The sequence below is a fragment of the Amia ocellicauda genome, chromosome 14, assembly GCF_036373705.1.
Source record: "Amia ocellicauda isolate fAmiCal2 chromosome 14, fAmiCal2.hap1, whole genome shotgun sequence".
In the NCBI taxonomy this organism is placed as follows: domain Eukaryota; kingdom Metazoa; phylum Chordata; class Actinopteri; order Amiiformes; family Amiidae; genus Amia; species Amia ocellicauda.
Window position 1 is genome coordinate 9,432,031 of NC_089863.1, and position 14,238 is coordinate 9,446,268.

General features: G+C 44.7%; 1 protein-coding gene across 1 annotated transcript; it reads right to left on the reverse strand.

Annotated features, from left to right (window-relative positions):
- Positions 1–9,893: 9,893 nt before the first annotated feature.
- psmb5 (proteasome 20S subunit beta 5) lies at positions 9,894–13,908 on the reverse strand. The gene is made up of 3 exons (XM_066722885.1): positions 13,629–13,908; positions 11,968–12,274; positions 9,894–10,732 (listed from the first exon to the last, which is right to left on the reverse strand). Exons 1-3 carry the CDS (start codon positions 13,851–13,853, stop codon positions 10,449–10,451), a joined length of 816 nt encoding a protein of 271 aa, XP_066578982.1. The 5' UTR covers positions 13,854–13,908; the 3' UTR covers positions 9,894–10,448.
- Positions 13,909–14,238: the final 330 nt, after the last annotated feature.

The window sequence follows — 14,238 nt, forward strand, 5'->3', positions numbered from 1 at the left end:
CTCCAGCACACTCTCTCTCTATCTGTCAGCCTTCTTCACACACTTCTGTTTTCATTTATTATTCATCCCTTGTTCAGATAGTGCATTACTATTTAATTATTGTTAGTTTCCATTATTACTGCTATATTATTATTATTATTATTATTATTATTATTATTATTATTAATTCATTACTGAGGGGAGGGAGAGAGGGAGGGGGAGGGAGAGGGGGACAGAGAGGGAGAGTGAGGGAAAGTAAGACAGGGAGAGGGCGAAGGAGAGGGAGAAGGGAGGGAAGGACTGAGAATGAGGGAGCGGAGAACGGAGGTTGGAAGAGGGTACAGAGACAGAGGGACAGAGAGATAGATAGGGAGGAAGCACAGGATTGCAGTGAGAGACACAATCTGTAATTGGAAATCTCTGTGGTTATCACATTGATGCACTGATAATAACACACACACTCAAATACACACACACATCACATACACACACACACGCACTCACACACACACTCACTGACACACACACACACACACACACACTCACACGCAGACTCACTCACACACACACACTCGCCCACTCAAATACACAAACACACACACTCATGCAGTCATACACACACACCCATTCACTTATAAAAGCCTGTGAACTAACAGTGTTTGAAGAGACAACCAAAGAGAGCGAGACACAGAGACAGAAAGAGAGCAGGAAAGAGGGACGGAGAGATGAAGAAGATGTAGAGAGGGAGAGAGGGAGAAAGAGAGGGAGTTATGTAAGAGACAGGAGTCATGGTTGCAGTCTGAGCTTTAATGATTGAGTTTACGAAGAAGTTAATAACACATCATTGGAGAAAGAGAGAGAGGGATGAGGGGAGAGAGGGAGAAAGAGAGAGAGTGAAAACTGTGTGTGTAAAGTACGCACACTCTGCGACTGACACACAGTGTAGTCAGACAGCCAGGCTGTGTGCTGCCGTGCGCAGTGTAGGGGCATGGTGTCGCCCTCGCTGCCCCCCCAGCTCCAGTCAGCCCAATCATCTGGAATCCCCACATCCTTCTCCTTACACTGAATCAGTGTTCAACAAACACTATAAATACATCTCTCTCTCTCTCTCTCTCTCTCTCACACACACACACACACACACTCAATTACCGGACTGGACTGCTGCAGACTCACTGACCAGACTGGACTGGACTGGACTGCTGCAGAGTCACTGACTGGACTGGACTGGGAAACTGCTGGAGAGTCATGGACTGGACTGGATTGCTGTAGAGTCACTGACTGGACTGGATTAATGCAGACTAACTGACTGGACTGGACTGGACTAATGCAGAGCTACTGACTGGGCTTTACTTGACTGCACCACTGCAGAATAATGGACCAGACTGAACTGGACTGCTGAAGAGTCACTGACTGGACTGGACTAAGTGCGCTGACATCTGCATTAAAAACTCCCATATTAAGAGGTAGTTTATTGCATATATGAATCAGTATTATTGCCCCAGAATGATTTACAGAATACAGAACTGGAGCTGAACACAGCAAACAAGAATAGAGTACTGACAGATTATTAATTCTAAATAATAATAATAATAATAATAATAATAATAATAATAATTAAAAAATATATATTATTATTATTATTATTATTATTATTATTATTATTATTATTATTATTCACACACAGACACACAGACAGACACAGAAACAGGCAGACAGATTGACAGGCAGACAGACATGTTGTAAACAGGCGCTCTCCAAGTACTGGAACTCCGGCGCTTCCCCGACAGCAACAAACCATCTAATTCCTATAGCAACGAGCGATTGCTACAAGTAGAGAAAAACTAAGACATAGTCACACACTGACACACACGGCTGCACAGACACTGAGACACACACAGTGATACACACGGCTGCACAGACACTGACACACACACACACACACACACACCCACAAACATCGATACACACTGATGCACAGACAATGACACACACTGATGCTCAGACACCGAGACACACACACACGTAGACATACACAGATTGGCAAACCTTCTCAAATAAACCTTCTCTTGCACTCTCTCTCTCTCTCTCTCTCTCTCTCTCTCTCTCTCTCTCTCTCTCTCTCTCTCTCTCTCACACACACACACACACACACACACACACACACAATCGCAAGTCTACGCGCCGCCGTCTCTGCATCGGTATTTCATTTCTCCTGCCACCGTCGCCCCCCGACCGTTATCCGACGCGCAGCCCACAAACCCCCCAGAGCGCCGCCGAAAATTCGTGCTGAAGAAACATCTTACCTCGGGCTGCTGAGGGAGAGGACGCTGGCAGCCCCTGTCGCCCTCGGTCTGTCTGCTGCCTGCCTATCTGTGTGTCAGTGTCTCTTTCTTCCCCCTTTCTACCGTATCTCTCTATTTGTCTTCTCTCTTTGTGGCTCTCCCCTTTTCTGGCTGGCTTTGTCTTTGTCTATTTCTCTCTCATGCTTTCTTTCTCTCTCTCTGGCTGAGACTGAACGGAACACTGACAGCGGAGACGATGTTATATCTGTCTACTCTCTCTCTCTCTCTCTCTCTCTCTCTCTCTCTCTCTCTCTCCAATAAACCGAGACTGTCTTCAAATCTCACATCACGTACAACTAACATTCTCCCCTCTCTCTCTCTCTCTCTCTCTATCTCTCTCTCTCTCTCTCTTTGTAAGTGCATTTCTTTAATGTGTCACTGGCTAACCGACACACACCCGTATCTCCGCAGCTGTACTTACTAAAATGATTATTATAATTATTATTGTTGTTGTTGATGATGATGTTTTAGACCATTCTCTTATAATTGTGTGTACTGGAAATCCACCTGTCTGTGTGTAAATTGTTACCATTGTTGTAAATTTCTGTACACACTCTCTCTCTCTCTCTCTCTCTCTCTCTCTCTCTCTCTCTCTCTCTCTCTCTCTCTCTCACACACACACACACATTCACTCACGCAGTCACTCTCTCACACACTCACACATTCTCTTTCATACATACATACAAACACACATTCACAGAAACTCTCTCTCTTCTTTTGCGTGACTAAATTAGGAGAATTGACAGACTGATCACACACTGAGCACAATAACACACCACATTACCCCCTTCATCCTCTCCATCTCTCTATCTATCTCTATTCTTCCATCCCCCCTTTCCCATAGCTCTCTGTGTATCCCTCCCTCCCTCTCACCATCCTTCTCTTTCTCCTTCCCTTTGGACTTTTCCTGTAGCTCCCTCTCTCTCTCTCCCTCCAGCTCCCTCTCTCTATCCCTGTCTCAGTGTATTAGCAGTGTGCTGGTCAGTAACAGAGCCAGTCTTGTGCCCCTGGCAATGTCATTCTGACTCTGCGTGTGTGTGTGTGAGGGTGTGTGAGTGTGTGAGTATGTGTGTGTTGGGTGCATTGGGGGGAGCCCTGTGTGGGAGTGACTGTATGTTGTGTGAGAACTTGTGTGTGTGAGGGTGCGTGAGTGAGTGTGTGTGTATGCGTGTTTGTGACTGTGAGTTTGTGTAAGTGTGTGTGTGTGTGTGTGTGTCTGTGTGTGTGTGTGTGTGTCTTCGTCAGAGTGTGTAAGTGAGTGAGGTGTGTTGGGGGGAGTGCTGTACAGACACATACTGTTTACTGTTGTGTATCTTATGACAGTATCTATATACACCTGGAGTACACACACTGTACTGTAGATATACACCTGGAGTACACACTGTACTGTATATATACACCTGTACTACACACACTGTACTGTATATATACACCTGGAGTCCACACACTGTACTGTATATATACACACCTGGGGTACACACACTGTACTGTATATATACACCTGGAGTACACACACTGTACTGTAAATATACACCTGGAGTACACACTGTACTGTACATATGCACCTGGAGTCCACACACTGTACTGTATATATACACCTGTACTACACACACTGTACTGTATATATACACCTGGAGTCCACACACTGTACTGCATATATACACCTGGAGTCCACACACTGTACTGTACATATACACCTGGAGTACACACTGTACTGTATATATACACCTGGAGTACACACACTGTACTGTATATATACACCTGGAGTACACACACTGTACTGTATATATACACCTGGAGTACACACACTGTACTGTATATATACACCTGGAGTCCACACACTGTACTGTACATATACACCTGGAGTCCACACACTGTACTGTATATATACACCTGGAGTCCACACACTGTACTGTATATATACACCTGGAGAACACACACTGTACTGTAGATATACACCTGGAGTCCACACACTGTACTGTATATATACACCTGGAGTACACACACTGTACTGTATATATACACCTGGACTACACACACTGTACTGTATATATACACCTGGAGTACACACACTGTACTGTACATATACACCTGGAGTACACACTGTACTGTATATATACACCTGGAGTACACACACCATACTGTATATATAAACCTGGAGAACACACTGTACTGTATATATACACCTGGAGTCCACACACTGTACTGTATATATACACCTGGAGTACACACACTGTACTGTACATATACACCTGTACTACACACACTGTACTGTATATATAAACCTGGAGAACACACTGTATTGTATATATACACCTGGAGTCCACACACTGTACTGTAGATATACACCTGGAGTACACACACTGTACTGTATATATACACCTGGAGTACACACACCATACTGTATATATAAACCTGGAGAACACACTGTACTGTACATATACACCTGGAGTACACATACCGTACTGTATATATACACCTGGAGTACACACTGTACTGTATATATACACCTGGAGTACACACACCATACTGTATATATAAACCTGGAGAACACACTGTACTGTATATATACACCTGGAGTACACACACTGTACTGTATATATACACCTGGAGTACACACACTGTACTGTACATATACACCTGTACTACACACACTGTACTGTATATATAAACCTGGAGAACACACTGTATTGTATATATACACCTGGAGTACACACACTGTACTGTATATATACACCTGGAGTACACACTGTACTGTACATATACACCTGTACTACACACACTGTACTGTATGTATACACCTGGAGTACACACACTATACTGTATATATACACCTGGAGAACACACTGTACTGTATATATACACCTGGAGTATACACTAGACTATACAGTGTGTGTATAGACCCACACATCGCAACAAGTGCACTCCATCCTCTTCTCTCTCTCTTCCTCACAGTACCCAGTACCAGATGGCTGACCCATCTGTTCTTTCTTTTCCTCCCTCTCGCTCTGTCTCACTCCATCCTTCTGTCTCAGTTCTTGAAAGCACTCATCTAAATCCTTCTAAAATTATCTTTTCTCTCTCGCTCCCTCTCTCTCTCAGGGCAGTGTTAATGTACTGTAATGTCCAGTCAGTCAACGCTCAGATCAACTCCCTGGCCTCGCTCTCCTTCTCACTCTTGGATTGTCTCTCCATCCCTCTCAGGGCAATATTAATGCACTATACTGTCAGGTCAGTCAATCACTCACTCTTTTTTATTCACAACCCCTTCCCCTTCAGTGCAGTGTTAATGTGCTTTAGTGTTCAGTCAGTGTGTCTGTATTAACCCTCTCTCTCAGTGCAGTGTTAATGTGCTGTAGTGTTCAGTCAGTGTCTGTATTAACCCTCTCTCTCTCAGTGCAGTGTTAATGTGCTGTAGTGTTCAGTCAGTCAGTGTCTGTATTAACCCTCTCTCTCTCAGTGCAGTGTTAATGTGCTGTAGTGTCCAGTCAGTGTCTGTATTAACCCTCTCTCTCTCAGTGCAGTGTTAATGTGCTGTAGTGTTCAGTCAGTCAGTGTGTCTGTATTAACCCTCTCTCTCTCAGTGCAGTGTTAATGTGCTGTAGTGTTCAGTGTGTCTGTATTAACCCTCTCTCTCTCAGTGCAGTGTTAATGTGCTGTAGTGTTCAGTCAGTGTGTCTGTATTAACCCTCTCTCTCTCAGTGCAGTGTTAATGTGCTGTAGTGTTCAGTGTGTCTGTATTAACCCTCTCTCTCAGTGCAGTGTTAATGTGCTGTAGTGTCCAGTCAGTGTGTCTGTATTAACCCTCTCTCTCTCAGTGCAGTGTTAATGTGCTGTAGTGTTCAGTCAGTCAGTGTCTGTATTAACCCTCTCTCTCAGTGCAGTATTAATGTGCTGTAGTGTTCAGTCAGTGTGTCTGTATTAACCCTCTCTCTCAGTGCAGTGTTAATGTGCTGTAGTGTTCAGTCAGTGTGTCTGTATTAACCCTCTCTCTCTCAGTGCAGTGTTAATGTGCTGTAGTGTTCAGTCAGTGTGTCTGTATTAACCCTCTCTCTCTCAGTGCAGTGTTAATGTGCTGTAGTGTTCAGTCAGTCAGTGTGTCTGTATTAACCCTCTCTCTCAGTGCAGTGTTAATGTGCTGTAGTGTTCAGTCAGTGTGTCTGTATTAACCCTCTCTCTCTCAGTGCAGTGTTAATGTGCTGTAGTGTTCAGTCAGTCAGTGTCTGTATTAACCCTCTCTCTCTCAGTGCAGTGTTAATGTGCTGTAGTGTCCAGTCAGTCAGTGTGTCTGTATTAACCCTCTCTCTCTCAGTGCAGTGTTAATGTGCTGTAGTGTTCAGTCAGTGTCTGTATTAACCCTCTCTCTCTCAGTGCAGTGTTAATGTGCTGTAGTGTTCAGTGTGTCTGTATTAACCCTCTCTCTCTCAGTGCAGTGTTAATGTGCTGTAGTGTTCAGTCAGTGTGTCTGTATTAACCCTCTCTCTCTCAGTGCAGTGTTAATGTGCTGTAGTGTTCAGTCAGTGTGTCTGTATTAACCCTCTCTCTCTCAGTGCAGTGTTAATGTGCTGTAGTGTTCAGTGTCTGTATTAACCCTCTCTCTCTCAGTGCAGTGTTAATGTGCTGTAGTGTCCAGTCAGTGTGTCTGTATTAACCCTCTCTCTCTCAGTGCAGTGTTAATGTGCTGTAGTGTTCAGTCAGTGTGTCTGTATTAACCCTCTCTCTCAGTGCAGTGTTAATGTGCTGTAGTGTTCAGTCAGTGTGTCTGTATTAACCCTCTCTCTCTCAGTGCAGTGTTAATGTGCTGTAGTGTTCAGTCAGCGTGTCTGTATTAACCCTCTCTCTCTCAGTGCAGTGTTAATGTGCTGTAGTGTTCAGTCAGTCAGTGTCTGTATTAACCCTCTCTCTCTCAGTGCAGTGTTAATGTGCTGTAGTGTTCAGTCAGTCAGTGTGTCTGTATTAACCCTCTCTCTCTCAGTGCAGTGTTAATGTGCTGTAGTGTTCAGTCAGTGTGTCTGTATTAACCCTCTCTCTCTCAGTGCAGTGTTAATGTGCTGTAGTGTTCAGTCAGTGTGTCTGTATTAACCCTCTCTCTCTCAGTGCAGTGTTAATGTGCTGTAGTGTTCAGTCAGTCAGTGTCTGTATTAACCCTCTCTCTCTCAGTGCAGTGTTAATGTGCTGTAGTGTTCAGTCAGTCAGTGTCTGTATTAACCCTCACTCTCAGTGCAGTGTTAATGTGCTGTAGTGTTCAGTCAGTCAGTGTCTGTATTAACCCTCTCTCTCTCAGTGCAGTGTTAATGTGCTGTAGTGTTCAGTCAGTCAGTGTCTGTATTAACCCTCACTCTCAGTGCAGTGTTAATGTGCTGTAGTGTTCAGTCAGTCAGTGTCTGTATTAACCCTCTCTCTCTCAGTGCAGTGTTAATGTGCTGTAGTGTTCAGTCAGTGTGTCTGTATTAACCCTCTCTCTCTCAGTGCAGTGTTAATGTGCTGTAGTGTTCAGTCAGCGTGTCTGTATTAACCCTCTCTCTCAGTGCAGTGTTAATGTGCTGTAGTGTTCAGTCAGTGTGTCTGTATTAACCCTCTCTCTCTCAGTGCAGTGTTAATGTGCTGTAGTGTTCAGTCAGTCAGTGTCTGTATTAACCCTCTCTCTCTCAGTGCAGTGTTAATGTGCTGTAGTGTTCAGTCAGTGTGTCTGTATTAACCCTCTCTCTCTCAGTGCAGTGTTAATGTGCTGTAGTGTTCAGTGTGTCTGTATTAACCCTCTCTCTCTCAGTGCAGTGTTAATGTGCTGTAGTGTTCAGTCAGTCAGTGTGTCTGTATTAACCCTCTCTCTCTCAGTGCAGTGTTAATGTGCTGTAGTGTTCAGTCAGTGTGTCTGTATTAACCCTCTCTCTCTCAGTGCAGTGTTAATGTGCTGTAGTGTCCAGTCAGTCAGTGTGTCTGTATTAACCCTCTCTCTCTCAGTGCAGTGTTAATGTGCTGTAGTGTTCAGTCAGCGTGTCTGTATTAACCCTCTCTCTCAGTGCAGTGTTAATGTGCTGTAGTGTTCAGTCAGTGTCTGTATTAACCCTCTCTCTCAGTGCAGTGTTAATGTGCTGTAGTGTTCAGTGTGTCTGTATTAACCCTCTCTCTCTCAGTGCAGTGTTAATGTGCTGTAGTGTTCAGTCAGTGTGTCTGTATTAACCCTCTCTCTCTCAGTGCAGTGTTAATGTGCTGTAGTGTTCAGTCAGTCAGTGTCTGTATTAACCCTCTCTCTCTCAGTGCAGTGTTAATGTGCTGTAGTGTTCAGTCAGTGTGTCTGTATTAACCCTCTCTCTCTCAGTGCAGTGTTAATGTGCTGTAGTGTTCAGTGTGTCTGTATTAACCCTCTCTCTCTCAGTGCAGTGTTAATGTGCTGTAGTGTTCAGTCAGTCAGTGTCTGTATTAACCCTCTCTCTCAGTGCAGTGTTAATGTGCTGTAGTGTTCAGTGTGTCTGTATTAACCCTCTCTCTCTCAGTGCAGTGTTAATGTGCTGTAGTGTTCAGTCAGTGTGTCTGTATTAACCCTCTCTCTCTCAGTGCAGTGTTAATGTGCTGTAGTGTTCAGTCAGTCAGTGTCTGTATTAACCCTCTCTCTCTCAGTGCAGTGTTAATGTGCTGTAGTGTTCAGTCAGTCAGTGTCTGTATTAACCCTCACTCTCAGTGCAACCTGAAGCCCAACCTCAGGCAGCACCACAGGGTCAATTGCAACAAACTTGCAGAGTTAGTACGAAGCTCTGTACTAAGTACCTTCTAGTACGGTACTACCTCGGGATCATCCCCAGCTGCGTACTAAAGTTAGTGCCCATTGCAACGACAAAAGAGGCGGAGCAAAGTAGGATTAAATTTGTCATTATGCTACCAAACTGGAAGTGAAGTCAGTGAAGAGGCCGGGCACAGATCTAGAATGACTAGATCCTATATGTATGGGGCATATAGAACATATAGAACATTAAAGTGATTGTTTGCAGCGTTTTTACAGAATGCCAGCAGTGACATGCTAATACGCATTGGCAAAGCAAATGGGTTTAAAATGCAAATGCAATTTAACAATAACAGTTGTTGCATTTCAATTCCTGCTGAGTAATAATTCCTGTAAAGCTCTCAATACTCTATATTCCTCAGCGATTTCATAATATGTAATAAAACCTTTCAACCAACAATTTGTGTACTGGTTATTTTTATTTAGGTGTGGTGTCAAATGTATCCATGTACACCAGAGCATTTTCTGTTATTCATAAATTACATATACATTGTCAATGTCAAACACAATGTATTTTTTTTGTATTTCCTCCCCACATTTTGTTCCCCTTTGTACGGTACTACACATAGTTAGTCCGTAGCTGGAGTAGGACTAAGTTAGTACCGTACTTAGTCTCCTCTAGAGGGCAGCAGCAGTGATTTGGGGTTCACTGCAATGGAGATCTTTCTTAGTCCAGAGCTGCGTACTAACTACGCAGCTTTCAGTTCGTTGCAAGTGACCCACAGTGTCCAACCAGGCTCACACCCTCATCGACAACAACACACACTCTCAAATGACAAAGCACACACACTCTCTTCAAGGCAAAAATCAAACATCTTTTTATTGGTTTTGGAAAAAAGAAATCCCCACTGGTGCTGCAGGTCAGTGTCCGGCACGGATGGGGGCCGCGCTCACGGGGGGACAGAGACACAGAAGAAAACTGTGGCAATAAGAATAATGTTTAAAATAATAATAATGAAAATATTATAATGCAGTGTGAAAGAGCACCCGCCACCAATAACAGCAGGGGAACTGCAGCTCACTGGAATGAACAGCACAACATCAGTGTCTGATCATTCTGAGATAGTGCAAACTGTAACAGGTGTGTAAGTGTGTGTGTGTGTGAGAGAGAGAGAGAGAGAGAGAGAGAGAGAGAGAGAGACAGACAGACAGACAGACAGACGAAGGGGACAAAGTCACCGTGTGTGTACATGCTGCCCCCCATCCCTCTCCCTCTCCATCCCTCTCTTCCTGGTCGGTGTCTAAATGCTCTTCTCACCCCCGAATTTGTAGTGAAAAATGATCTCTCTCCTCCTCCCTACCCCCTTTCTCTCTCTGCCTCAGTCTACCCCTCTCCCCTCGCCGGCTTTCTACTCCTTGTCTCTGTAGGTGTGGTGCAGGGTGAGCACGTCGTCCTGGGACACCCGCTCCCAGCCCTCGCTGTGCACCCGGTACAGGTTGACGGTGCCACCGCTGTAGGCGTCGCGGTAGGTGGCCTGGTAGATGGCACGCCGGCCCAGCTCGCAGGCCTCCTCCACGCTCAGGTCGGGCCGCAGCCCCCGGTCCAGCACGCCGTACGCATACATGGAGCCTGAGCCCACGGCGAAGCAGTCCCCGCACACGCGGTTGCCCTCCGAGTCCACGTAGTACAGCCCTGAGAGAGAGGGAAAGGGGGGTTAGCGTCACAACTGAATCGAGGCTTGCCATTGCGTGGGATATTTCCTCCTCTCCTATAACAATTTACCCATCATGCAAACGTGCCCCTGTATCTCCGCCATAACAGAGAAATTTGTTAATAGGAAAATTGGTTTAAATCGAGAGGATTATGGGAGAACAACGATATTGGTTTTCGGTTATCAGTACTACTCATGTATTGGAGCTACAAATACAATGAATTCGACTCATTGAGCATTCATATAATCGTCTCATGTTTTTAATCTCCGCTGATGTTCATTTTATTAACAATTGTGTGTGGAATAATAATAATAATAATAAAAAAAAAAAAAAAGTCTTGTTCATTTTAAAAGTTAAGCACATATTGGTGGAAGAGATTAATCTGTGTTCCTGAACTCAAACCTGTACATTAATATTTCCAAATACTTTGTGCAAGAGCGTGACTGTTTTCCCGTGTTTCCGAGTGGCTCTCGGCTGTATTATGATTTTGCTGTACTGTAGTCTAAACACACACACACTGCACTGCACTAGTCTAAACACACACTGCACTGCACTATAGCCTAAATACACACACACACTGCCCTATAGTCTAAACACACACTGCACTGCACTATAGCCTAAATACACACACACACTGCCCTATAGTCTAAACACACACTGCACTGCACTATAGCCTAAATACACACACACACTGCCCTATAGTCTAAACACACACTGCACTGCACTATAGCCTAAATACACACACACACTGCCCTATAGTCTAAACACACACTGCACTGCACTATAGCCTAAATACACACACACACTGCCCTATAGTCTAAACACACACTGCACTGCACTATAGCCTAAATACACACACACACTGCCCTATAGTCTAAACACACACTGCACTGCACTATAGCCTAAATACACACACACACTGCCCTATAGTCTAAACACACACTGCACTGTACTATAGCCTAAATACACACACACACTGCCCTATAGTCTAAACACACACTGCACTGCACTATAGCCTAAATACACACACACACTGCCCTATAGTCTAAACACACACTGCACTGTACTATAGTCTAAACACACACACACTGCATGGCACTAGTCTAAACACACACAGCACTGCACTATAGTCTAAACACACACTGCACTGCACTGTACTGTAGTCTAAACACACACACTGTACTGTAGTCTAAACACACACACACTGTACTGTACCTGGCCCCCTCTTGTCCCAGCCGCACACCATCGTGCCCATGGACAGGCCCATGCCCTTGTACTGGTACACCATGTTGGCCAGCAGCTTGGAGGCGGCCGCCACAGAGATGCGCTCCTTGTTGCGGAGCTGGTAGATGCGACACTGCCGCGCCAGCAGACGCTCCCAGAAGCTGCAGTCGGCCGCCCCGCCCGCCATGGTGCCCAGCAGGTAGGGGTTGATCTCGATCACCTTCTTAACTGTCTGGGACGCGATGTAGGAGCCCGCCGTCGCCCGAGAGTCCACGGCCACGATCACGCCATGGTCAAACTGTTGGGGCGGGGGGGGAGAGAGAAAGACTTAGTACAGACAGTGACTGAATTACTCGATTGTGCACTGGTCCTACTGGGGGGGGGGGTGGGGGGAAGAGAGAGAGTCTCTATTAAGAAGGGGGTGTTGGTGTTTGTATTATGAAAGTTACATGAGGTTATGTGTCATTGTATAGATTAAACAGCAGAGTCCTTGACCTCCTTCCGGCGCTTACTCAAGACACATCTTTTCAGACAGTACTTGTAATATTAATCCTTTTAATCCCTGTTAGACAGCACTTCACAGATTGTTATTATGCTTCTTGCGTTTTTGATTGTTTTCCTCCTTGCTCCCTTTCCCGTAGCCCTTGACTGTGAACCTACATCTTGACAGCACTTAGCTTTGACTGTCCAGGATGTATGACCGCACTTACTGTACTTGCCTGTGTAAATTGGAAGTTGTAAAATGTATTATATTTTTGAATTGCTATGTTTTATGTAAATTGAATTTGTAATGTTTGAAGCCTTACTTAACTGTATTTTTGCACTTTGTTTTGCACTTATGTTGTAAGTCGCCCTGGATAAGGGCATCTGCCAAGAAATAAAAATAATAATAATTGATGTTGTCTGTTATTGACAGTTGCTTACATGCTTTGGCAACACTCGATCACTCCTGTCACAGCAATAAAGCAATAATGAATTGGAATTTTGCACACACACAGACAGAGGGGGGACACCCACAGACACACACAGACAGAGATGTAAACTGTACACATGTACAATCTGTAAAGCTATTGAACTTGTTTACTTTATTGTTGCATGTATTCTGGTCCATTTGCTGTATGTGCAAATGCTTTTGGAAACACTTGTGTAAACATGTCAAGCCAATAAAGCTCGTTTTGAACTTGACAGAGATTGAAAATAGACACTGGCAATATCTGGACACTCAAGTGTATGAACGGTGCACTGAGACAGCGATATTTGTACCGGTTACTACATAATAATAGTTCCCAGCATCACACTGGGTTACACCACCAATCAAACAGTCACTCGCAGTCCACAATCTACATGTACACTGTCTGCACTGCAGTAATACGCGGATTATTCATTCAATTACTGCACATTAATTGCAAGTTAAATCTAGTGTACGACACTTACGTAGGACAGCCAGTAGTATGTATGGATACATGCATGTATGTACCACAGCTATGACAATGCAAGTTCGCACACATTGCCTGACAGTGGGACACAAGGACCGATCATCCGTCACTCTTACATCCGGACCACTGTCGCAGGGACTAATTAATATCTTGAACTGGGTTCGCTTCCTTTTAAATATTAACCATGCCGATGTAAATAAACAATACAACGCTTACCTTGAAAGCCAGGGTGGTAGTTCCGTGAAGAAACTCGATCTTCTCCTCAGGCCCGATCGCATCCCCGGGGTAGAGTGGAGCCTTCACGGAGAAACTGAGTCCGTCTCCCGAGGTGGACCCGAAGCCCAGCTCGGTCTGGTCCATGCCCGAGCCGAAAGTAAAGGGCCGTTCGGCAAAGTTGCAGAAATCCGCCGACTCACCGCGTAACACACTAGCCAGCGCCATCTTTCAGTGAACCTTTCTACTTCCGCCGCTTTTAAAATCTCCCGAACAACAGCGAGGCCTCACCGCTGCCAGGAGGCGGGGCATTGACAGGAAATGCGTCATTGGCGTTGTGTTGAGGGCAAGGTGTGATCATTCCCTTATCACTACAGGGATCTATCATCTTTACTGAGGGCAACGTCATTGTCCGGCCTGAACTGACAGTTCGGCTTCACCCGCATGTATAAAAAGGGAAATCCTCCGCCATCTTGGTTGAGGGTAAGGGCAAGGGAATGACAAGTTAAAAAGCTAGAGCACTTGGAAGTATATGTAAAAAGTCCGAGATTATTATTATTATTATTATTATTATTATTATTATTATTATTATTAAACAGTGAAGATTATTGAA